General features: G+C 42.6%; 1 protein-coding gene across 4 annotated transcripts in view; it reads left to right on the top strand.

Moving 5' to 3' along the window:
- The window catches only part of CHD7 (chromodomain helicase DNA binding protein 7), a 133,476-nt gene that overhangs the window by 30,640 nt on the left and 77,134 nt on the right, over nt 1-25,702 (top strand). For all 4 annotated transcript variants that reach the window (XM_075416096.1, XM_075416097.1, XM_075416093.1 and 1 more), the window contains exon 2: nt 11,508-13,365. In XM_075416096.1, coding sequence (XP_075272211.1) covers nt 11,683-13,365 — 1,683 coding nt within the window. In that variant the 5' untranslated portion in view covers nt 11,508-11,682. The remainder of the gene's footprint in view (nt 1-11,507; nt 13,366-25,702) is intronic.

Below are 25,702 nucleotides of genomic sequence, written 5' to 3'. Positions count from 1 at the left end.
AGAGGAAAAAAGCACCAAAAATCTTAATTTTAAATAAATACTTCTAGGTTTTGGTGGCAATGTCTTTTGAATATGCTCAGAGTGCAGCCTGTGCTGTAACCCAAGCTTGGCATGAGAGGCGTGCCCGACTAGCGAGGGGTGCCTTTGAAAGGGGAGGTGGCAGCTGGCTTACCTGGATGTTCAGGAGCAGGCTGGGCCTCCTGACAGTCCCAATGAACAAATCCGGTTGACAGCTGTTGCGATTGCTACTGCCTTGCAGACAGCTCTTGGTTAAGCTGTCCCCAGTATCTCTCTTGCTTAATTATTCTCTTTTTGGTTTTTGAGTAATTTGCAGAGCTGTGCAGAATGTGTTGGGTGCTATGGAAATGTGATAGGTGCCGTTGGTGTTAAGTCCTTCTGTTAGCATCCATTAAACTGAGAAGTGATGACCTGGATTTTAGAGAAATACAAACAAAAGAGCCCTCTTAACAGCATTTTTTTTAGAAAATCAGTCTATGAAGTTCAGTCTTCATGTATTTTAGAGTGGCGAGACACTGAAGTTTCTCAAACAGAATTTTTTCCTCAACTCCTTGTCCAAGCTTGACACGCTGGTAGAGAGTGTCCAAGGGGACCTGGTTTTGATGACTGGCTGTTACTGAGGTGAGACGTTTCATTGTGTGCTTTGAAGCTGCAGGCGCAGCTGAGGACATAACGTGCTTTTCCGAGGTCATCTTATTTCTTGCTTTTATTTCAAAACTAGGTTCAGGGGTCACTGTTGTCTGAAAAAACAGAGGTATATGGATTTCAGGTGCTGAGCAGGGTAGAAAAGGAAGAATAATGATCTTACCTGTTTCAAATTTTTGGATAATGCTTTGTGATCGGATACAGTAATTTAAAAGGTGCTGTAAAAAGTTGGTCAGGAAAGCTCATTGTGGAGGTTTAATTAGTGGCAGCAGGCAGTTTGTGATCCCTGGCATGTACTTCTAAGTACTTTTATTTTGTAACTAGTTTTGTATAGTACATATAACTGTGGGACGGACAGACAAGGAGCTATATTTCATTGCTTTGTAGGCATCGTTAATGAAACAGTTACCTTAATCTCAGCTGTAGATCCAAATAATATTTGCTTATACAGCATAAGCATTTCATCTGCCCCTAATTCCTGTGACTCCTAAGTCAAGTGATCTGCAGCAGAGCCTCATCCACGCTTTTTCCTCAGCTGTGCGCTGTATTACTAGGTTCAGGTTATGTTAGTCTTTGCATGCTAACTTAGAATGCTGGGCCTCAAGATAGTTCTTGATGTACTAAGGATGCTATAATATCGCTATCTACTGTTTGCTTCAGAAGTAAAACACAGTGTTGGGATTTTTAGTCTTTTGATGGCTGTTGTATTCTGAATCGATCTTTCTGTAGAGATAAAATTAATTTGGAAATGTTGTGTAGCGCTGTAATTTCAAAGTTCTTTGTACCTATTCTAATTTCTACATAGTTTGTAAGCAAATGAATACGTTTTTAGCTGTTTGAGTTTATTCACCTTTGACTATCAGGTTTTTGACCCTTTATAGAATGAAGATTTTCCTAGTAGTGTTTCTGCGTTGCACTGTAACATGGATAATACACTAGCTGTCTGACAACCAGACGCTGAATAGTAAGTGAAACAGCTCTAGACTTGGCTGGTTACACAAATCTGTATGGTAGCAGTCTTCATACAGTACTTGATTAAGAATCCTGAATTCTGTTCTTCTGGGATCTTTGCTACTTCAGTGGTTTTGCTTGTTATTTTTTTTATGAGCCATTTTATGGGTCAGACTTTCACTTTTTACAGGTATTTGCAAACACAAAATAAAGAAATTGCTAGTCCAACTAAGTTTGCAATATAAACTCTTCCGAACTCTAGATGATCTTTAAAGGTCCCTTCCAACCCAAACCATTCTGTGGTTTCTATGGTAGTGTGGGAATGTATCTTTTGTTTTGTTTGTTTATTTAAAAGGACTCAAACTTTGAGTCCTCTGTAGATGCTGCAGCAAGATGGATAGCTTGAAAGGTAAATTTAAATGTAGTGTGAATCATTAGGAACAGTGAAGGTAGTGCTTTCTTTTATAAAATTAAGTTTAGCTCTGCTTTTTGAGGGAAGATGAAGCTACCTACTGTGAAATTGAACCAGTTTCAAAATTTGTTTCCAGATGAGTAAAAATTTCCTTTCACATCTTATCCGTGAATGCAATCCTGCTCTTGTATGTTCATCGTCTATCTCTGAAAAGCTTGTGGAGAATTGAAGGTAGCTCAAGAACTTCCCTGTTGGGCGTAGAAGATTTTGTGGTAGATGAATGTCAGCTGCTTCTACTGCTTGCAATAGCTTGAATGACTATGGCTCTGGGTACTGGGTCAGTAATTATCTTTGACTTGCAAGCTACTTCAAAGTTCCTCAGAATTTTGATGAGAAGGGGAGTGAGGTTGCACAGTTCTAAAATTTCAGATGACAGATTTTCCCCTGGAAGGTATGATTTCTTTGTCTGAATGTAACTACATTGGGGTCATTTTAGAAGTGCGTATCAATTAAGCAACACACTTAAAAACACCCCAGTTAGTTTTCTTCTTTGTGAAGAAGAAACTGTAGACCTATTAAAGCTTTGCACAAGAAAATCTGGTTCTCTTCCTTTTGAATATCCACTTCTTTTATAGAGGAAAAGCATTCTAGCTCAGTCCTGCCTGGAGAGAAAAGCCACACTGCACACGATGTGTGATGAGGGTTGCATTCATCTGACAGTCCCCATTCCGAATCAGAACTTCTGGCACCATTGCTTATACTGCATAGGCACCCTTTTTCCATGTCTAAGTGAACTGAACGCAGCAGTTTGTGTAGTCTGAAGTATCTTAGTATTATACACTGGGAGCTGTGAAGAGGTCCGAACTCTTTTCCTTTTGGCATTCCCCATTGCAGAGGACAGCTTGATGTCGTCATTTATGTTGTGGTCTGAATAAGCGCTGATGATCACTGTGAGCCAGGTACTATGTTAAAAACCAGCAAAATCAAACTTTGTTTGTACGTGCAAGAGCCTGATCCCATTCCACAGGCCGAGAATAAACCACCTTTTTTGACATATCCTTCTTCAAAAAAACAATAGGATGTTCAAGATGCATATCTTAATTTTGTTAAACAAACAACTCAAATAGTCCAATAAACAGTAGTTGTGGAAGGTCTTTTTGGTATCTGGCCTGTACCTCAGCTCCCCCCCTATATTTTGCGGGACATTATTGGACCTGCTTAATGGTCCAGGCACTGAATGAAGGTTCCTGAAATCCATTCTCTCCATCTACTGGATTGTGTCCTGCGATGTACCGTCTTTCTCCACACCCCTCCCTCCCCAGCTTTTTTTCTTTATGGTGGACTTCAAATTACTGAAATAATTTCACACTTCTTCTAAATAGTCTATTGCATACGATAAAATACATAATTAGTCTGGTACTACAGGTCTTTTTTCTGACAGAAGGTTAAGATTTGTAAAATCCAGCAGATCATCTGTGATTTCATTTAAAAGACTTTGTAAAAGATTGATGTTATTTTTTTGAAAAAAGATAATGTAATCCTCTCCCAGTGTAATATGTAAATTTTTTTTCTTTGCTGAAAGCTTCAAAACTATGCTAATATATACATATATAATACATATATATATATACACACTAAAGTATATTGGGCAAAAATTAGCATCAATACTGGAAGCTGAGTGAGGGTTTAAGTTGAGATGCAGGATGATTCATCTCGCCACATGTGAAAAGCGTAAGGGAGAATTACCATTTTGCTTCACAACCCTGAAATACATTCAGTTTAGTTCTGTGAAAACTCTGGCTTTTCACTTTGGATGTATAAGGTGTATTTATCTTCGCAGAAATGAGTGTGGATATGTGGTTCCTGTACAAGCGCAGACTGTGATCTACCGGTATTTATGAAGAACACATGTACAGGAAAATGACTCTTAAGTACAAGTCATAAATTGAAATGATTATAGAATATACGTGGACAAATATACCATGTGTGGTATCAGTAGACTGTAATTTCATCAAGTGGTTTTTCAGACTTCATAAACTATGAATGAAACGTGATTGTATTGGCCTTGTAACAGGTAAAGTAAAATATAGGGTCTGGCTACTTTAAAGCGCTCATAATTCTATAGCTGGAAATAGCCTTTTGGGATACGATTAAGTCTTAAAACCTGCCGTGATTAAAAAAATACATTTCGGTGAAAATCACATGTTCAGGAACCCGGGGAAACATTTGAGTAGGCACCTCGTGAATTTTTACAGTTCCCAGTGTTCCAGGCGTAAACGCTGCGAGCGGCCCTCCGCTGAAGGGAGAGGGAAGGCTCCGTTTTACTTCGAGCTTTATCCCCTCTCCCATTATTTCGTTGTTTACAGCGGGATTTTTCTCTTTTTTTTTTTTTTTGTGCCTGGGACCGTGTGGGGCTTTGTTCGCTTCAGGGGACGAGACAACCGGGCCGGAGGGGCCGGCGTGAGGCGGCCATGCGCGCTGGGCCCTGCGCAAACCCTCCCGCTGGCCGCCGTGACCTCTGCCCCTCCGTATCCTGCGACGCTCGGCCCCTCTTTGTGCTGCGGCTCAGCCGTGATGGATACGCTTCCCTCCCATCGCCTGCACCGGGAGCCCGGCAGAGCCAACAGATAAATTGTTTTCAGCTGGAGGCCTGGCAGGGCGCGGGCTGGGGGAGGAGGGCGGTGGGGGCCTCTCCGTGCTGGGGCGCAGCCTCCCGCTCCCCCTCGGGTACGAGAGGGGATGACTCTCAGGCTCCCGGATCCCTTTTAAATGCAAAAAAAGTGTAGGAAATTGCCAGACCGGTTGGTTAATGAGTGACAACTGCAGCGGGGTGCACAAAAAGTGTGGCCCTTCGGGAGAGCCCTCCATGGCGCGGAAACACACCTCAGCGGGTGGACGCGGGCCCTGCCGTGTGGATACCCCAGCCGGGTTCGCCTCAGCTTCGTGAGGGAGTGCGGTGGCTGTGGGGAGGTTTCCCGGTGACCGACGGGCCCGGTGTAAGTCTGCTCCCCACCACCGCCTTCCTCCCGGCCCTGCTGAGGCTTTGTATCGGCCCGGGGCTGGCTGCGGGGCGCTCCCGGCCCGCCGAGGCCCAGCGTTGGGCCGCCACCACCATGGTCAGACCTCGTCCAGGGTTGCGTTTGAGCGTGTTATGGTCCCTTGGCGAGATCACACCGCAGAAAGTATCCCTGAAATGTTTTGGTGACTGCAATTGTTTCTCTTGCTTATCTAGGGCTATTTTTAGATAAACCTCCTCGTCCTTCTCGTATCTGTGTTTTAAATTTACGATGGGAGAGAGGGTGGTCGTATGACCCAAAAAGGCCTCTTTAAATTCCAGGCTACGTAACACTAAAACTGAAGTGTTTCTGGCTTGCGTTTATCCACTTTCCTCCCGCATCATGTCTGTAATGCACGTAAATGTAAAAAACTTTTTTTTTTTTAAATTCCTCTGGTTACCTCATTAAAAACCTCCAAGTACATACTTCTAATAAATGGCTATATACTTTTCCCTTGCTCTTCTGTGCTTCTAATAAATGGCTAAATACTTTTCCCTTTTTCTTCCGGACTGGAAAGAAAAGACATGCCGAGGCTTCTTATTTAATGTTATAGGTGCTAGCTTAAAATTAGCAGTGTCCCATCTTAGGAAGGAAGTTAGCAGCCCAACTGGTACAGCGAATGCAGAAGTCATTCGCAACGGGAGCGTGTGATGTAACAAGGAGGCTCGGTGGGTTTGCATCAGAGTGCTCCTCTGTGATGCTGTTGTGGTCTCGTATCTGAGCTCCTGCGAACTTGAATGACGTAGGACATTGTTTCCAAATGTGTGGCACAGGCTGAACTCTGGCTGGTCATTCCTGCATCAGCTGCTTGACAGCAACAAGCTGCCAAAGATTCGAAGGCTGTTGTGCCCTCGGTTGCCTCTGTAAAAGCCTGTTCTTTGCCAAAGTACATCATGCGTTAAGGAAATAAAATGCAGTCTGGCTTCTGCTTAACTGTTGTATGGGAAAGTTACGATTTCGTGGATTTCTTGCCCAAAAGATGTTAATGAATATCATTCATGGCATTTAGCTGACTGCAGGTATGCAAAAACTGTGACTTTTGAGGAAAAAAAGACATGAGGTTTTCAATCCCCCTCCTCATTTCTTGGTTTATTGTACTGCCTTAAATTTGCCACTGCACATTCCTGTAAGGATGTGTTTCTGTAAAGAACTAACTGAATTTTATTAAGATAGATGTGAAATAAGTTTTCAGAAATGCTTACACCATATTTGCTGACTCTTCCCACTAAAGGCAGAATGTTCCTGGAGTGCGTGAGGTCATTCTTTTCATCCTTGCAAGTCTCGTCTCCCTTTCCGGGGGCGGGGGGATTCCTGCCATCCTTTGATCTATACAGGCTTAATTTTTAACACAGCTGTACTATGTGGTGTGTATTAAGAAAGCATTCTATATGAAGGAGAAAAAAAAAATCATGTCTTTAGACATTCAGATAACCAAGTTTCTTTGGAAGTTACAGTCAGAAATCATGTTGCAATTGCTTTACATATCTACTCTTTGATTTTGACTAATCTGTATGCAGGGGGAACGTACCATGTGTGAAGAGTTGTCTGTGACAGCAAGGAGAACTAAGAGTTAAGCACGCCTGAGACCAAGCGTGCTTCCCACGGATGGACACGGGTCAGGCACTTGCATAACTGTCCTGGCATCGGCAGCACTACTCGCTCAGTAGGTAGAGGAGCTGAAAGGCAGAAGTCTCATCAGCCATATTCCTCAGTTTAGATGTCCTGGCATGACTTTTTCTGTGTTGTCAGGCTGTTACATGTGTTTGTGAAATTTTTGGTGAATGTTTTCCTCCCAACTTTGCTCATAAAATAAGAGCGTGACTTTAATTGCTGTCATTTGTGTCATCTACTTCCATGCGGCAAATGCTTAAATTGCTGTCCCTAACAGCCAGCAGGAGCTTAGCAGTTTCGAAAAGCAGTTTAAATACGCAATGTTTAAATGCAGATTTAGTAGCCTAATGTTTAATCCTACGTTTTGAGTCTCCGGTCTCAAAATGACCTTTGGTATGGCTTTGGTTTTTAGCATGAGAGGTCTTTTTAGCCTAGTTCTTCAAAATAGCACAGTATTTGTAGTGGTTGTTGTATTGTGTTGTAAGTGCTTAGTTCCATGATGTGAGTAGCTGTTTTGTTTGTGTCTGTCGAGTACTGAAGAGTTTTGTTGGAGATATGAACTGGATAGCTGTAAAAATACTAGCTGCCTTCTCACATTCTGTTTATTCAGTTTACTTGCTGCATAGTTACCAAGAAGTGCTGTGATATATTTTTTGTGTAGAAGGATCGATAGCTGAATCCAGGAATCTGTTGATTTACAAAAAATTCTTCTGAGCGGCAGGAATGTGGGGATGGTGTTGTGGAGGGCTCGTGCGTCTGTGTGCTGCCCTTGCCACTTCCTCGTCCTGACTGCCGTGGTCTGCTGCTTTGGGAGCAAGACTAAGGAAGTTCAGGTTTTAGTATTTGCAGCCCTAGATCAGGTTATGCATGTGCAGCAGCCAGTTTAGTTCCACTCATAAAAGTGGGAAGCTGCCCAAGGCTGCTGAGTCCATGTAGCTCAGAGATACTAAGTTGAGCAATGGTTAACTACTACTTAAATTTGAGATCCAGCTGTTTAGGACTGGAATGTTGCAGGCTGGAGTAAATGTAAGCTTTGTCTGTTGAGACAACAGGGTTGTTAAGCAATTGACTGTGTCCTGGTAGTTGGGATCATACCATCGCTTTGAACAGAAATAGGCTGTCTAGTCAGTCTTAAGGAAATACATTCATTGACTCTTTAGTTCAGTCTTGTTGGTGCAATCTTTCATGTTCAGGAACAGAAAAGCTATAGGATTTTATAGCAGAATCTGTGTAGTTTGTTTGAAAAAAAAAATGTTGGCTATCTCTTCATACATTCACAGTTTTATTCATCAATCTGCCTTTCAGATATTCTCTCCTTTGTACCTGGAAAATAGTCACTGCTTCATGGATGTCTGTTGATTTTAACTTAGAAGATGATGCACAAACTCATATTTTTAAACTATTTAATCCAAAAGAAGACTTTAAGCTGACTTTGTCATGGTCAGTCTGGCCGTTAGTGTGTCTGCTTTCAGGAGGAAGTGAACAGTGGTGCTTAGTGAATATTTTAGCTAGAATCATTGCTTGCTGCAGGTCCTACCTTTTGTGTGGGTTTTTTGTTTTATTTTGTTTTTCTTAGACCAGCCTTGAGGACTTAAACAGAGAAAATACATTGCTTGTAGTGAAAGAAGCAAAGAAATGATTGCAACTTGAAACAAGGCTGTGACTCTCATGACTTAACTATCTAGAAGACATCTATCCTGCTAGCATAGAAGGTTGAGAGTTTATTGGGTAATTCCAGTCTTGACTGCTTTCTTATTAAAATGTTGGTTGATTTTTTTTTGATCTGGCTGTAGCTGCTACCGTCTTTCATTCTTCAGCCTGTGCTGTTAGCCATATATCATCTCAGACGTGTGACTTTTATTTGGGGAAGTAGAAGAAGGTTTGATGAGAGCACAATTGACTGTAAAGGGCTGTGGTCACTAAATTTAAGGCCAAACCTAAACCTCAAGAAACACTACTACAGTTTTGAGACACCTTCTCAAACACATTCTCATGCTGTGTTTCAAACCTAATAGCTTTAGCATCAACAGCTCAAACATGAAACCAGTTCACACTTTAGATAAAAATGCAGAACTGAAGTCATAAATAGTGGCAAACAGTGTTTTCGCTCTTAGTTTAGATGGTGGATTTGTTTGCATACAAACTGCATCATAAACTGAGAGGTTACTTTCCTTTTGAAGGAGCATGTGCTCGGGAAGCCAGGCGAGTGCTAGGTTCCGTGGCACATCTTCGTTGCAAGGGACAGAACCTAACCCAAACCTGCAAACTGGGTTGGGAGTCATCGGGGCAGCCATAAGGTGTATTTAGTTAAACAAAACCCTTACTGTATTTCAGTTTGTTTTTCTGGGTGTAGTAGCAGGTCCTAACTACTGTTAACCAGTGTTGACTGTTACTAGTGGCTGACTCTGGCCTGAATTTTATTGGAAGCCTGTCAGCTGAAAAACGGTAAATGAAGCAGTACGGTCCAAATGCGTGCTTGATGCTTGTAACCCTGTCTCTGGAGATGCGCTGTTAGCTTGTCTGTAATGGAGAACGAAGTGAGAGATGCTCAGTGTAGATTTCAGTTATTTTCATTGCAAAGTTTCATTAGTGCTTCAGGAGGGTAGAGCATACCTGTCTTCAAAAATGCTTCTTTTAGTAGGCGTGATTAATATAATAAAATGAGAATTCTTACCTGTTCATACTTCTGTGGCTGTAAATAGGTTAGCTTATGGGTGAGATCCTCTGCTTGGCTCAGGTTTGGTACTGCCCAGATTACGGCAGTGGTTGGGTGGTAACAGTGTCTGTGCACTGCGCTTTTTAGCATTTCCAGGCAAAGAGCCTGTGCCATTGGATGGAGACTCTCAGTACACACTGACGTCCAGCTTTGCCAGCTCCTGATAGCAGTGTGCATCAGCAGAGGTAGCAGTGACAGAACTCCTTTAGCAAGCTTAAATCACTGGAGGGATCTTCACCATGATGGAGTGGTCTGCTCTGGAACAGTCTAATACCAAAAACTCGTTTTGGTGAAGGAGGCTCCTTCTTGCCTTGTTGTTTGAACTTCCTTACCCTGCGCTTTAATAAACCATTTGAGGTGGTAAATATTACAGATTGCTTCTGCTTAATAAAGAAACGAAGTCCAAAGAAATAGATAATAGAGGTATGAAGATGGCTCATAGGAATTTACCCCCGAGTGATTTAGAAATGCAAGTGTTAATATCCCAGCCGAGCACTAAAGAGATTTAGGAGTGTGATTTTTAAGGTGACATTCAAATGCTATTTTAAGAGGAGTGATAAATGCTTGTGCTTTTCCTCTTGCCCTCTGCTTCATGCTGTAGAAGGTCCTCTTGACAATGGCTACAAGAAGTGTAATAAATGTGCTGGTATTTTCTCCCTAAAGCTTGTCTGGGACAAATTGCCTTCAGTTGAAATAGTCTGGCCTGGCATTTTGCATCTGAAGTGACTGAAGGCAACCCTCCTCTGCAACAAAATGTGAGATGTGAAGGTACAAACTTGTAAATCGTCTTGTCTTTGATCACTGATTTAAGGAGAAGTTGTTATCTGCAAGTGCAGTCGCTACTGAATTATGACAGAGATGCAAAAATAATTGCTTTTATTTGCTATGTGATGGGCTTCCTTGACTGTCGTCTTAAAGTTTATTTTGAGATACAAGGCATAGCATTTAAAATTCTGATCTTCAGAAGGAAAGATAGCATTAGGCTAGTTTTGTTCATAATAAGCAGATCCAAGCAAAATCTGTGAGTTGTTGCAGGGAGAGGACAGGGGACACATTTCAGAACATGTCAGTCTTCCGTGTGAAAAACCTAAACAGGAATTTTTCTGAATCTACTCTGTTACTGTGTGTTGCTCTTTTCTTTTTTCCCCAGATCTGAAGTGTGTACCGTGTTAGGTTAGCATTTTATTATTTAAATTCTTTTGCCGTTACTAGGTCTCCTGAGTGAGTATTCAAGATTGCAACTCTGGAGGAAACAAAACTTCAGTGTGGTCTTCTGAAGTGCTGTAGTTGCAGTTAGTAGCATGATTGCCTGAAGATGAATAATGAACTGAGTGATAGTGTTCCCTGTTATCATCATGAGAAAAATTAGGGTATGGATTGAGAAATCTACCTTATCATGGAATGAAGCTTTGGATTTTAATTTTCTTACACAAATTGAGCATATAGCTTTACTTAAATGGGAAGAAGTGTCATGTCTTTGTTTACAACTTCATTAAATTAAGATAAATTGTGTGTTTAAAAAATTTTTTCTTTTCCCTTCCTAAATGTGAAGTCTTGGAGTTGGGCCTGTTTGAGAGGGTCACCTCTGTGTGCGTTTGAAAAATCTGTTGTCCGTGTAACTAACTTCAGTCCGTTGTAGGACTTGGTGCTTCTGCTTGCTCATCTGATTACGCAGCTCAAGGGAATAAGGTTAAGGACATGCTGTTGGTAACTAGAGCGTTTTCAGGGCTTTAGTTCGGCAGATGGGCTGCTTGGCTATATACATACATCTGCCTACCTGCTGTGGCAGCTGCTGCTGCTGCATGTTGTGTTCTTTTGTTCTGTTCCACCCAAGAAAGGAGCACTAGGAAGTGTAGTGAATGGATTAATGTAAGGTTAAGGCTAGCATTTTGCTTGCTTCCTAACTCTTGCTAACACAATAAAGCCTCTGATAAAGCTAATGAATCCTTCGAGAAGTGAAATAGATTAAGGTGTATTTCGGGGGCTGAAACTAGCCAGCATTGTGTAAAAAACAGTCAAGTATGTTTTCTTTTTATTGCCTGACAATATTTATTTCAATATCTTCCTCTCTTTCTCTCCCTTCCCCCGCTTTTTCTAGGAGCAGTAACCAGACTTTGCCTGACACTGCGTGGTCCAAAAGAATTAAGGAAATATGGAATGACATGAAGGAGATTAGTTGAGGATTAAAGGCTTTGAGGACAAAACACCTCGCCGAGGTGAAGCACAGACTAGCATTCTAGTTGTAGCTCCGAGGAGCTGTGTGCTGAAAAAAGATGGCAGATCCGGGAATGATGAGTCTGTTTGGAGAAGATGGGAATATTTTCAGTGAAGGGTTGGAAGGTCTCGGAGAATGTGGATATCCTGAAAATACAGTAAATCCTATGGGGCAGCAAATGCCCATGGATCAAGGATTTCCCTCTTTACAGTCGTCTCTTCATCATCCCCCTGCAAATCAAAATCAAGCCAAGTTGACCCATTTTGATCACTATAATCAGTACGAACAGCAGAAAATGCACCTGATGGATCAGCCGAACAGGATGATAAGCAGTGCCCCTGGGAACGGTATAGCGTCTCCTCATTCACAGTATCACAACCCTCCAGTTCCTCAGGTTCCTCATGGCAGTGGTGCTGGTGGTCAGATGGGAGTCTATCCCAGCATGCAGAACGAAAGACACGGGCAACCCTTCGTAGACAGTGGCTCCATGTGGGGACCACGGGCGGTTCAAGTGCCAGACCAGATAAGAGCACCGTACCAGCAGCAACAGCAGCAGCAACCGCAGCCAGCACAGCCGCCACAGGCACCCTCCGGGCCCCCCGGGCAGGGCCATCCTCAGCACATGCAGCAGATGGGAAACTACATGGCTCGTGGTGATTTTTCAATGCAGCAGCACGGTCAGCCGCAGCAGCAGAGGATGAACCAGTTTTCTCAAGGCCAAGAAGGCCTCAATCAGGGAAACCCTTTCATTGCCACCTCAGGACCTGGCCACTTGTCTCATGTGCCCCAGCAGAATCCCAGTATGGCACCTTCTTTGCGACACTCAGTCCAGCAATTTCACCACCATCCCCCCACTGCTCTCCATGGAGAATCAGTAGCCCACAGTCCCAGATTCTCCCCTAATCCTCCCCAGCAGGGTGCTGTTAGGCCACAAACACTTAATTTTAGTTCTCGGAGCCAGACGGTACCCTCACCTACTATAAACAACTCAGGGCAGTATTCTCGATATCCTTACAGTAACCTTAATCAGGGATTAGTTAATAATACAGGGATGAATCAGAATTTAGGCCTTACAAATAACACTCCAATGAATCAGTCTGTACCAAGATACCCAAATGCTGTCGGATTTCCATCAAACAGTGGTCAAGGACTAATGCACCAGCAACCCATCCACCCTAGTGGCTCACTTAACCAAATGAACACGCAAACTATGCACCCTTCACAGCCTCAGGGAACTTATGCCTCTCCACCTCCCATGTCACCTATGAAAGCAATGAGTAATCCAGCAGGTACACCTCCTCCACAGGTTAGACCTGGTAGCGCTGGAATACCAATGGAAGTTGGCAGTTATCCAAATATACCCCATCCTCAGCCGTCACACCAGCCCCCTGGTGCCATGGGAATTGGACAAAGGAATATGGGCCCCCGAAACATGCAGCAGAATCGTCCGTTTATGGGTATGTCTTCAACACCACGGGAGATGGGTGGGCACATGAGACCAAATGGTTGTCCAGGTGTTGGCCTTGCAGATCCACAAGCAATACAAGAGCGACTTATATCTGGCCAGCAGCTTCCTAGTCAACAGCAGTCTTTTCAACAGCAAATGCCAACCTGTCCTCCCATGCAGCCTCATCCAGGGATACATCATCAGTCTTCACCACCCCCACATCCTCATCATCAGCCCTGGGCACAGCTTCACCAGTCACCACAAAACACACCACAAAAAGTGCCTGTCCTTCAGGTAAGCTGCTTCCAATGAGTAGAAAAATGTTTTAAATTACTGTAAATGTGTTTCAGGATACACAAGGTCTAGGCTTCAAAACGGTTGCTCCTGTTTGACTCCCCTATTTGTTACTGGTTATGTGGCTTTCTTGGTGCACGGAAGCTGAAGGTAAAATGAGGTTCAGGTAGCTTGCTAATGTCCTTACAGTAATTTTTACAGGATAACATTATGGATAGACCGAAATATTATATAGCAGCAGGAAAAGCTCAATACCTACTTTTTTTCATGTTGGTTCCTTTGAGGGGAAAATGGAAAGCATGTGTGAGAATTGTCATTTAATTTTTGTATGTGCAACTTGGATAATTTTTTTGTATGTGAAGTTGGAGAAAGAAGTGTGTGTTATAATGGCTTTGTTTTGGCCGAATCAAGGGTTTTCTTCAAATCCTAAGGGAATGTTTTGTGGTTTTAAGTTAAAGCTGAAATTTTTACATGTGACAAAATTTCTGGGATGAACTTCTGCAGCGCTAAGTAGTGCAACTGCAAAGTGAAGGGGCAGCAGTTTATGCAAGGAGAAGACAGCAGATGTGAATCATGGTCTGAAATCACATCTTCTGAGGCTTAAATGAAATCTCGACTGGGACAGAAGTTTTATTTTACTGAGTCTCTGATCTACTGGGTTTCGATGCAAATGTATTACTTCAGCGTCATTTTTCAATTAAAAGCTAAAACCAGTAAAACGTCTTGATCCTCTGTAGCTTAGCAGTTTGACTACATGCTAGTATGTTAAGCTTCAGCTGAAAAAGTGCCTTTTGGGATCTTTGCGTTTGCTATTGCTTACCTCTGGCTCTATCAGTCATCGTTCAAGAGGCTTGGTACTGAAGGAGTAGGTGGTCAAGATGTCAGAGGTTTAGTATTTTTGGGTTTTTTTAAGCCAGTCAGTAATTAATGCCAAGTAGCTCTGCCTGTAAAATTTGGAGACAATTGCTGGAATGCAGTCATAATGATACGATGCTACAATAAGCTTAATAAATCATAAAAACAGCTGTCCTAGCCAGTGTCCCAGGCCTGTGTGGAAAGCAGCTGCTCAGCAGTCCCTTCCACTGCTGCCTGCCGGCTGCTTCTGTTAGCCGCTCCGCACAGCGTGAGGTGGGTCTGGGAATCAGATGTATGCGCTGCAGAGAGGCAGCTGACAAGGAGTGGTAGATGGAGCAGCTCAGCAGCTGGGAGAGGCTTGCACATTCCCTGTGGAAGTGAGGAGGGGGGAGAGCTGGAGGTGACCTAGGGTGGGGAAGCCCTGGGAGGGAGATCAGGGGCTAGGCTGGGCAAGGGGAAGGACACTGCCATTCTGGGAGGGAGGAGGAAGCTCTGCTCTTGAAGGGGCAAAGAATATCTTTAAGACTGTCTTTCTCTCCCCTGCCCCTCTCAAAACTGGTGTGAAATTGTATGCCTGTGTTGGCCCTTCTTCTCCTCCCACCTTCCACGCACAGGCTTTGTTTGGAGAACCTAAATTATAGTTCTCGCATGCACGTGGAGTCATGTGTTCCCGCTTGAGAGAGCAGCTCTTGACAGTACCTCTTGTGTTATTGACTCTGCGGGTAAGCAGAGTGAAAAAGGAGACAACTCAAGACTATACAAAAAAACCCCATGAGAATGAGCAGATATTTGGAAAGGGGGTAACGACAGCACAGAGAAACCAGTACAGAAAGACTGGGGATCAGAAAAAGAAGTACAAGATGTGGTTGTTCTGAAGATGAGGGCTGAAACATCTAGCAGAAAAAACTTGAAAGAATATTGTAGAAATGGTAACGTAAGACTTCTAAGACAGTAAAGCAACAAAACCCAGTGTCAGTGGGATCTTCCACAACTAGCAATGGTGGGGGTGTGGGAAGATGTGAGATCACCTGTGCCCTAAAGCTGTGGTGTTCTTCATTGGCGTTAATTCCTTGTTTTCATCTGACCATCCAGTAAACCTTTTTTTGGCAGCAAGGGATGTTTTGGGAGGAGATGGTTTACTTGTGGAATGGACAGGCTTGGTAAATGTTCTTGGGACGTTCATTTCCCTTGAATCAGTGAAGGGGTAAAACACAGGCAGTTCAACCCTTAAATGAGCTATGCAACTTATTACAAAGTTCTGAACTGCAGATGAACAGCTTGAACAAAGGTGAGTGCTGAAACTAAAGAATTAGGGAAAAACCACATGATAACTCAAGTTATTTGATTAAAATAAGTAATTCAAACAATTGTAGCTAGCCAAGTAACTTGTCTGTTAGCCTGCTTCTGTGAAGTTTTTATTTGGTAAGAGTGATTGTTAACATACTCTCCCATTAACTAATTAATTTTGGACCTGACTGTAGTAATGAAACTCTTGACAGGCAGCATTTGCCCCTTGAAAACTGTTTGGATGAAATAAATATTGTTCAAGTCAATGAAAACTAAACTCCCCACCCCCTGGGGAAAAATGCAGATGTGCGAAACCCCTGCTCCTAAGACTGAATGCGGAATTTATAGGTCCTGTATCTGTGTCATGGTTTTCCCTTCATGTCAGTTGGCAGAAAACTGTTCGCTGAAGAACAGTTATTTAAATGACTGGTTTGTTTTTATTTGTAGAAAATGAATCAACAAAATTAATATAGTCAATGAAATGGAAATCACTATGTACTTTTGAATCAACAGAATCCATCTTGGTAATTATTTTTCAGTGATTTGAAGCTAGCCTTATCATGGGAAGGCTGTAATACTTGTGGTTAACCAAATTACTGTTTTGTTTTTAGATATGTTGGAAGGAAAGTGAAGTTCTTTTGCTTTTAACTTGAAAGAAATTGCCATGTCAGTTCCAGGGCTTGTTATTTCTTTTTTGTGTGCAAAACTGCAAACTATTTTGGCTGGGTGATAGAGCTGGTGATTGACAGTTCAGCTGGTTTAGATTAATAGCTGAAAACTAGAGATGGTTATTAGGACCTTGTTAGCAGTGAGTTGCTGGCTTCAGTGGAGTTTGGTAGATTCATAAGAACTGCCGTAGCATTGGGATATTCAAAGTATGCTTGGTTTTTCAAACCCTCTGTTGAGACGTTCTTCACCAAAGGCTTTGGGAAGAGCTCGGTGGCCATGGGATGGGGTGATGGGTTCTGCTGCGGCCAGATAATGGGCCAAGGTGCAAAGCAAAGGGTAGGGGTAGTGGAGGCATCAGTGTTGGGCTTGTGAGCTCCTCAAAATACGCATAAATGATCTGGAAAAGTGTGAAAAGTCAGGTGGCAGAGTTTGCTGCTGCTGTTAACGTACTCAAGTCAGGGCGCAAAGTGCAGATGTGGTGAAGAGCGTAACAGTAATTAAATAATTAGAAATACAACAAGAATGTCAATCACTTGGCCATAAACTGTGTGAGTCACGGCGTAGATGGGGAGGTTTAGCCTGGATATTAGGAAAAGTTTTTTCACCAAAAGGTTTATCAAGCAGTGGAGCAGGCTGCCCAGGGAAGTTGTTGAGTGGTTTAAATACCTCCCTAGAGGTGGAGCATGGAGTGTGGATATGGCACTTGGGGACGTGGTGTAGTGGTGGACTCGGCAGTGTTAGGTTTGGACTCGATGATCTTAAAGGCCTTTTCCAAGCTAGGTGATTCTGTGGTGCCTGGGCAGTGAAATGGCAGGCAAAAACCTCTGCTTAGGAGCATGGCCTTGGTGTCAGATGGCTATCTGAAAAAGTGCTATGGCAGTCGAAGAAATATAACTATAGGAATTGTTATGGAAGTAGCAGAGAGCAAAGCCAAGATTGTTATCATGTTCCTACATGTATGCGTGGTGTGTTGATGTGGCAAGTGCTGTGCAGCTTTACATCCCTTCCTCAGGCCTCGGAAAATACAGTAGCACTTGAAAAAGCACAGAGAGGGTTGATTTAAGGGGGAAGGGAAGGATAGAGACAGTGAAAGCCTCTAAAGTTGTGAGTGATGTGGGTGCATGAAGAAGGTGAACGTGAAACAAGGGTTGTTTGTCGCCTGTTTTTGTCTCCTTGAATTCTTTTAGAGTTTTCAGCAAGTTGTCAAGTGGTGTGCTCAGAACCACACATTAAGACGCTGATCTCTGAGGTGCAGTGCAGAAAAATGCATCATTGTTTGATAAACACGAAGGCACCACATTTGGCTCAGCAGATCTGTGCCGTAAATAAGGAGTGACAGAGTTTGTTATTGAGCTGCATCTACTGTGGGTGTGTCCAGTTCTTTTGCTTTTCCACAGATTTTATCGGAGAGGGGATGCCAGGTTAGATAGGCCCCTGGGGGTCTGATGCTGTGCAGTTGAACTTAACATATTGCTATTTTCAGATAGTTTTATTAGTGATAGAGCGAGTGTAGGAGTTTTCTCTGCCAAGAATAGGCTGTCCTGGGTGTGTTGTTACACAGAACTTATTTACCCACAGCTACTGTGTGGACTGAAGTTTGGAGTCCTGTTCATTAATCACGTTTCACAAATGTGATCTACATTATTTATAGTCAAACATAGGAATACTTGAATGACAAATACTGTTATGGTATAGCCTCCATGGTCAACTAAATGGTAGAGCTCAATGACAGACACTGACAGTGTTGAAGGGTGCTAGGTTGTGACGTTCGGCTGCTTGTGGAGAAGGAATTAGTTTTTGTGTGTTACCGGTTCACTGCCCGGTTTACTCTGCTGGCCTTACTATCTATGGGCATGTGACCTTGCTTTGAGTCATAACTCATAGCTGTGTTTGGTATGAACACATTCTTTTGAAATTTCCTGCCCTCCCTTGCAGGGAAAGTCCTGCTGAGTCACCAGCTGGGTCACCCCTGTCACAGGCCCTTCCTGCGTTTTCAAGCCCTGAATTGCTGCCTCAGTTGAATTTATACTTGGATATACCTGAATGGAGGGGGATATTAATGAAAACTACTATCAGCTGGAGTGGTTTGATGCAATATTCTAACCCAGCAGAGAGTGCGTGTTAAGTCAGTTACTGCTGGCACGCTAAAATGAGGTTGACTACTTCTTGGGTATTTAATTGTTTTAATGCTAAGAGGTAGTAAGAAGAGACTGTCTTCTTACTTGTTTCCTTACAGTCTTCGCATAACTGATTATTTTTCAATGTGTGTCCTATAATTTTATTAAGTAAGAAATGGTATCATTTCAGATGGTTAGGATTTTTCCCATAAATTAATATGCATAAGCGATGTCCCACAGCTCCAGAGAGAACTGTTGGCTTTTTCATCCTTTTGGTGTTTAGCTTTTTGATTATTTTCCTGTCAATAAGTAGAACAACTCCAATTTTTTTTTTTTTTTAAACTTATAAACACTGTTGGGTACTTCTTGTATTGATACAGAGGCTATTTCATGTGACTGCAAGCTGGTCTTTTGGGGTACTGTATGTGCTGCACGTTCAGCAAAATCTCATGGCTGACCCTGGAAATTCTAGTTTCCCTGTTCAAGTGCTCGTAGGTCAGCAAACTAGTCTATGTTGGCAAGACTGTTGAAGGTGCTAGACTAAATGGAATTAAAAAAAGCACTAATACTGAACTTTGATTACGAACGTATATTATTTTTATCTATGGATATGCATATGTGTGTGTATTTATGTAAAAAACCTAGACCAAATTCAGAATTTGTGGAGAGTGATGAAAGAAAAGCTGAGAACAAAATCCATAGTATTCATTTAAAAGTAAAGGCTAATAATAGTAATTTTTCTTACAAGTTTAGAGGCTTCTTCTGTATTTTGTTGAGGCTCTGAAGAACTTCTGTATTTCAGCAATGTAATTAACTATAATTTCCCAAATAAAAGGAAAAGTAGACCCTTAAAGCTACCTTTTGTTAAAAGTATCGAAGTTATTTCACCTCTGTGGGGTAGAATAGTTTTACACTGATAACCTGATGAGCTAGTTCGCGTGCAGGTCTCTCAAAGGATACAAAAATTAATATGAAGTACTTTGTCCGACAAGAGTTCATGTTCTAAAACTCCTTGGATATATTCCAGTCTAACAGTTAATATTAACATATCCACAGGCTTATTTTCTCCTCACCCTTGAGAAGGCTACATGCACTTTTTTGGTAAATGAGGGACTGCAGTGATTCTGCAGTGAATAGGCCTTTGGGTCAAAGACTGGTAGTTTTGAGGTGGTTTTGCTGTGGATTTTGGGGTGGCTTTTTTACTGTTGAGGAGGTACAGCCAACTTCAGGAATACTTCTTCCCTCAGGTGCCATGATTTGACTGTGATGACAATAGTTCGTGGCATTAATTATCTGCTCTGGAGTTTTGGGTAAAGCCAGTTTGCAGTATTAGCATAAAAACACAAGTCTGCATCAGCATTATAATTTTGGAGGCTTAAGAGTTACTAGACTTGTTTTTTGGTGTGAGTATGTTGGAAGTTTCTATGGTATGTTGGTGACCTGAATTTTTTTTCTGGAAATCATTTAGATTTATCTGAGGAGTCACCGAACTGGAAATATTTTTAAATTTATGCTGCTGTTTGGTACTTCAGTACAGTATTCTTATCTGCTGTTGGTCACTTCCAGTGGGATTTGGCAATCATCTTATTTTTCCATGGCATCTTATTTTTCCATGGCTGAATGCCTTCTCCTATTTGTATTTATTTGAACAAATTTTAATCTGTTGTTTCAGAGAAGTTTTTTTTCCATGATTGAAAGCTGGTGGTCTAATACAAACCCTCATGTCTGTATCATCATCAGCCTGCAAGGATGGAAAATTGGGTCAAATGAAAGGAGAAGTGCTTGATTTTTTTTAAATTTATTTATTTAAATACAGTGGCACTCTTAATAAGGAACAAGTTGCAGGTGAAGTAGTAATTTCCTGCTTTTTTTATTATAGATCCTTCGCCTGGCCTTCCATCCTGTTTTTTCACGTGGAATTTGAGGCATCCATTTGTTTTAAAGTAATCTGCCTTTCCTTGTATCTTAAATGCAAGTGTCACAAACTTGCATAAGTGTCCTCTCTTTTTTCCCTCTGGGGAGAGTAAATGTCTCAGTTCCCACTACGATGGGACACCATCACCTTGAAGTTCGATTTTTAACTTTTGCCTGTACAGGTTGTTTTCTCCCTCAGTTCAGTGAGCTGGTGCTTTTCACTTTTGAATTTTCACATTTGTGTTATAATGAAAGAACCGATAACCAAACAATTATGAGGCTAAAATACTGAAACTGTATTTTTAAAAAGGGACGGTTTCACCTGAACAACGTATCAGAATGGATGTATGTACCCCTCCCATTCCTTTCTTTATTCTTTGGGAGCTTTCCTTTCTAGGTATCAATGTTTTTTTAATTGTATGGATATGTATTATGCAGATGTTAATGTGGTCTAGATTTTGGGAACAAATTGCTTGTTGTTTTCTTTAGAGGTGTCATCTATAAATATTTGGTACCTTCTTGTGTCAACAGGATTACCAAGTTTTGTAGCTACGGAGCGAGATCAACACCCTTGAGTTTTTCACGGTGATTAAATCATCTGTTTGTACAGATACTTCTTTTGAAAATTTCCCAAGTTTGCAGATGTGGCCTAAGGATGGCGAAGCAGTTCCTCAGGAGCTGGTGGGAGCAGAGTAGGAAGCGTGGGCAGGCAGTGGTAGTCTGGGAGGGGGCAACGAGGGGCTGAGCTGAGCTGATGGAACAATGCTGAGGGTAGGCATGGAGGGGAAGCGGCCAGTATCAGTGTTAAAATGAGGGCAGAGAAGTTCAGGGAGACACTCCACCTCTCCCACGCCAGGTGAGTGAGTCGCCTGCCTCCTGAGCCCTTGCTGGGGCGGCCATTCGGCGCTGGGTGCCTGTCATTGCTCTGCACGCTGCTTCGGGGAACACCGTCATGTCACCGCGCTGTGTCTCGCCCCTCTCTGTGCAGACAGTCCGCTGACAGCTTCCCAGCATAGCTGCATGAACTCAGTAACTCTCAGTGTCTAATCTGCTTAAAAATAATAGTCCATGCGAATAAACTCTGTCCACTACTTTCTACTACTACCTGAAAGGCAGCTATAGTGAAGTGGGTGTTGATCTCTTCTCCCAAGTAACTAGCAATAGGATGAAAGGCAATGGCCTCATGTTGCACCAGGGGAGGTTCAGATTGGATATTAGGAAAAAATTCTTTACTGAAATGAAAGAATGGTCAGGCATTGGAATAGGCTGCCCGGGGAAGTGGTGGAGTCCCCATCCCTTGTGGTGTTCAAAAAACGTGTAGATGTGGCCCTTTGGGACATGGTTTAGTAGGCATGGTGGTGTTGGGTTGACAGTTGGACTTGATGATCTTAGAGGTCTTTCCAACCTCAATGATTCTGTGATTCTAAGGTGGCGGAGGTCTGGGATACAGAACCTTAGCTCCGTCCCTGCCTCAGCACGCCTGACCATTTGGTGAACTGGCGTATCTGGCCAGCTCACTTCTGGCCAGGTCACGTTCCTGCCATCTCTTCACTGTGTGACCACAAGATCACCCAGCCTGGTGGTGTGGGAGTGGGCATGCTTGGTGGGAGAAGATGGGGGGGCTTTCTCTTCTTCTGGCAGTGAGCTTTCAGGCACTTTAATACCCTTACACAGCTCAAGTTTCTGTAGCACTTGCCCTCAGTAACCAGCCCTTGAATCCTCCCTCAAATTTTGGTAAATTAAAACTTCCATTAGAAGTCAGAGCTTCGTCTTGTTTTATTGAATTGCTGGCAAATAGGTCACATTCCAACTTCTCCCAATTTTTTTAAACTCATCTTTTGTTCCTTTTTTCACACAAGTACAAATGACTGGTTTGATTTCAGAGGTGTATGTTTCTTGTTTAGAAGAGAAGGACTTTTCCATCTGAAGTATTTGCAGCTATTTTGTTATTGAGGACATGAAAGAATATCCCCTTTCTAGCAAACAGAGCTTGGCACAATTTCATTAGATGTGCGTCATGTGCATTGAAATGAGGGAAGATGCCTCCAGTATCTGTTTTCCTTGGGCACTGAATGGGATTTTTTTCTTCAACGTAGAGAGTCGTTTGAAAGCATGAAAAGTTAGAAATAAAATTCGATTGATTCCGTAGTCGTCTTTATGAGAAAACAGAACTGAGAGACAGGATGACTTAGTGATCCGAGTGTGGGTTTTATTCATAAGCTCTGGAATTGGCATTCTTTCTGATTTCACCGAGCTCGATATGTCACCTGTTTAGTTAAGAGTTTTCCCATGTACTGGGCAAGGTTGGTAATAGTGTTGCCCCTGTTTATGAAGAGGAACATGTAGATGATGCGCGTGAAGATTGTTATTTATTCAAAACCCGAATCTGTAAAGCTCCTGATTCCAATTCTTACTCAGGTATCTGTTACTCTAAAACATGCCATCTCCCTGCTCTCCTTGTCACTCCTTCCAATATTGCTCTTGCTGGAGAGTGCAGCTCAAGAACGTGCAGACAGCCAGGGTAACGGTTCAAAGCAGGCCATGCCAGTTCTTTTGTAAGAATTTGGTAATTGTAGAGGTTAACCTGAGAGTAGTGCAGTTATTCAAGATGTGGAAGAAAACAAGTGGATCTCTCTCTGATCTTCCGCTGTTGGCTTGGGAGGAGTCTTTTGTTCCTTTGCTTCTATTGTACCATCACCTGTTGATCCCTGAATCACTACCGAGCATCTGGATACAACTCTCCTGTGCTCCTCCTCAGCGGTTTTATTGTGTTAGCCAAGCTTAGGAGACAGCAACTCATGTATTACGCTGAACAAGCACAAAAATTAAGAACTTCTGGGAGTGGGTTCATATTGCACAGGTTCTTGCTGTAGAAATTAAACATCAAGAAATCTTAACTTCTGGAGAATGGTATTAACCTTTTAGCTTTGAAAAATTACAAATATTTGTTTTCAAGAGCACAACACTTAATCTCCAGTATACAGCACCAAATGTGTCTTTACTATGTTGATATAACATGTAGGGAGTGCCAAACACTTAAGTTTTGTCTTTCACTTTTTGTAATATTTTGTTAGATATAAACTCTTGTTATTTTGATCGGAGAAGAAATTTTCCTATGTAGTACAAGAGTATCCGAAAGGAATGTATACCCACTTACAATAGACTTCTTTCTTAAAACAGACTGGATAATTGAATCAGCTGAATAAAAAAATAGTCAATTTTAATTTTGCTAATTAAATTGTGTTTTATTATGTCTGTGTAACTCCTGCAACCAAAAGAACATAATGACCACAGTAACTGAGAAGTTAATACTTCTATAGATTTTTGGATTTAGTATTCCTGTAAGAAAAGAGAGGGAGGACTCATAACAAGCTTCATAACAAACTTCCTAGTATCCGGTAGTCAGTATGAACTGTGGTTTTTTTCCACTCTCCTTTTATGTCTCCTTTCTCTCCAGATGGCCCTCCATCCACTTGCATTCTGGTACTTCCTATCTTTTTTGGCCCTGCAAGACTCTGATAACTGTGATAGTACTATAACTTTCCTTACATGTGAGCGCTGGATGGTATGAAGTGCTTTCTTTTATTTTTGGAAGAAATCTTTCTGTACCAGCCAGTTGTTGCTAAATATGGTTGGAGGCTTATAATACACAATGCATGTTTGAATTTAAAGTGCCACCTTGCCATGAAAAGTTAACCTCACATTTTACTTGTACAGCTGTATATGAAATATGTAGTCATTAAAACTAGTGGAAAAATTTGGGCTTTATAATTGTTATTCGTGTCTCAGTTTGTTAATGGGATATTGCTGGTGTTTACTGGGGCAAGCATCATCAGTTGTGGAAATAGGCATAAATGCCTACACTATGGGAGTACTACGTAGTTCTTAAGTCTTTCTCTCTGCTAGCCAGCTTACAGAAACACAGAAATATTTCAGGAAAACTTACTGAGAACCAGATGATTCTGTAACTAAGGCATTAGGGATTCAGGAAATTCTTGCTCGGACACAGGTTGCTTGTTAACTGTTTGTTTCGTGTTTGGTGTTGCTGTTGGGTGTGCTTGAGAGCTGCTCTGTGCCAGCGGAGAGCAGGGGACGGCAGAGCAAGTACTGCAGTTCCCTGTTGAGCTGTACAGCAACACTTAGAAATGTAACTCAGAAACTTACTGGCAGCGAGGGGTAAGTTATAAAGGGTCGCTTTAGACACAGCTCTGGTGACAATATAATATTACAATATAAAACAAAATTTAAACCTGGCATTGCTGTAGAGATGTCTGATTTTAGAGGCTTACAGATTAAAAAATTAAAAAATGAGGGGGGAAAAATGACAGAACAGAGTTCTGTGTTGTAACGTAAATCTTGCTTCAGACGGGATCTGCTCAGGCTGGTGTCTGAAATGACAGCAGTTACACCTCAGTGTAAAGCAAAGTGTAGGGACCCTCTGTCCCAGACAAGTGTATTGGGACTGGTACTGTTTAATATCTTCATCAGCGTGTTAGACGGCAGGATCGAGTGAGTCCTCAGCAAGTTTGCAGACAGCACCAAGCTGAGTGGTGCAGCTGACACACCAGAAGGATAGGATGCCATCCAGAGGGACCTGGACAAGTTGAAGAAGTGGGGCCATGTGGACCTCGTGAGGTTCAACAAGGCCAAGTGCAAGGTCCTGCACCTGGGTCAGGGCAACCCCCGCTCTCAATACAGGCTGGGGGATGAGGGAATTGAGAGCAGCCCTGCTGAGAAGGACTTGGGGGTACTGGTGGATGAAAAACTGGACATGAGCCACCAATGTGCCCTCACATCCCAGAAGGCCAGCCGTGTCCTGGACTGCATCAAGAGAAGGGTAGCCAGCAGGTCAAGGGAGGTGATTCTGCCCCTCTGCTCTGCTCTGGTGAGACCCCACCTGGAGTCCTGCATCCAGCTCTGGAGCCCTCAGAACAGTAAACACATGGACCTGTTGGAGTGGGTCCAGAGGAGGCCACAAAGATGATCAGAGGGCTGAAACACCTCTCCTGTGAGGAAAGTCTGAGAGAGTTGGGGCTGTTCAGCCTGGAGAAGAAAGGCTCTGAGGAGACCTTATTGTGGCCTTCTAGTACTTGAAAGAAACTCAGAAGAAAGATGGGGACAGACTTTTTAGCAGGGCCTGCTGCAACAGGAGAAGGGGTAATTGTTTTAAACTGAAGGAGGGTAGATCTAGACTGGATGTATGGAAGAATTTTTTTTCAGTGAGGATGGTGAAACAGTGGACCAGGTTGCCAAGAGAGGTGGTGGATGCCTCATCCCTGGAAGCATTCAAGGACAGGTTGGATGGGGCTCTGAGCAACCTGATCTGGTGGAAGATGTCCCTGCTCATGGCAGGGTGGTTGGACTAGTTCACCTCAGAGGTCCTTTCTGACCCATACCATTCTGTGATTCTGTGATCTCTTCAGGGGGGGAATCCTAACAGCGAGTTCTGTGATGGCTGATCACGACAGTGTATCCTCACCTCACCTGGAAGTAAT

This window comes from Opisthocomus hoazin, chromosome 3, assembly GCF_030867145.1.
Source record: "Opisthocomus hoazin isolate bOpiHoa1 chromosome 3, bOpiHoa1.hap1, whole genome shotgun sequence".
Taxonomy (NCBI): Eukaryota; Metazoa; Chordata; class Aves; order Opisthocomiformes; family Opisthocomidae; genus Opisthocomus; species Opisthocomus hoazin.
The sequence above is the reverse complement of the archived record's forward strand: the minus strand, read 5'-3'. Positions and strand labels throughout refer to the sequence as shown.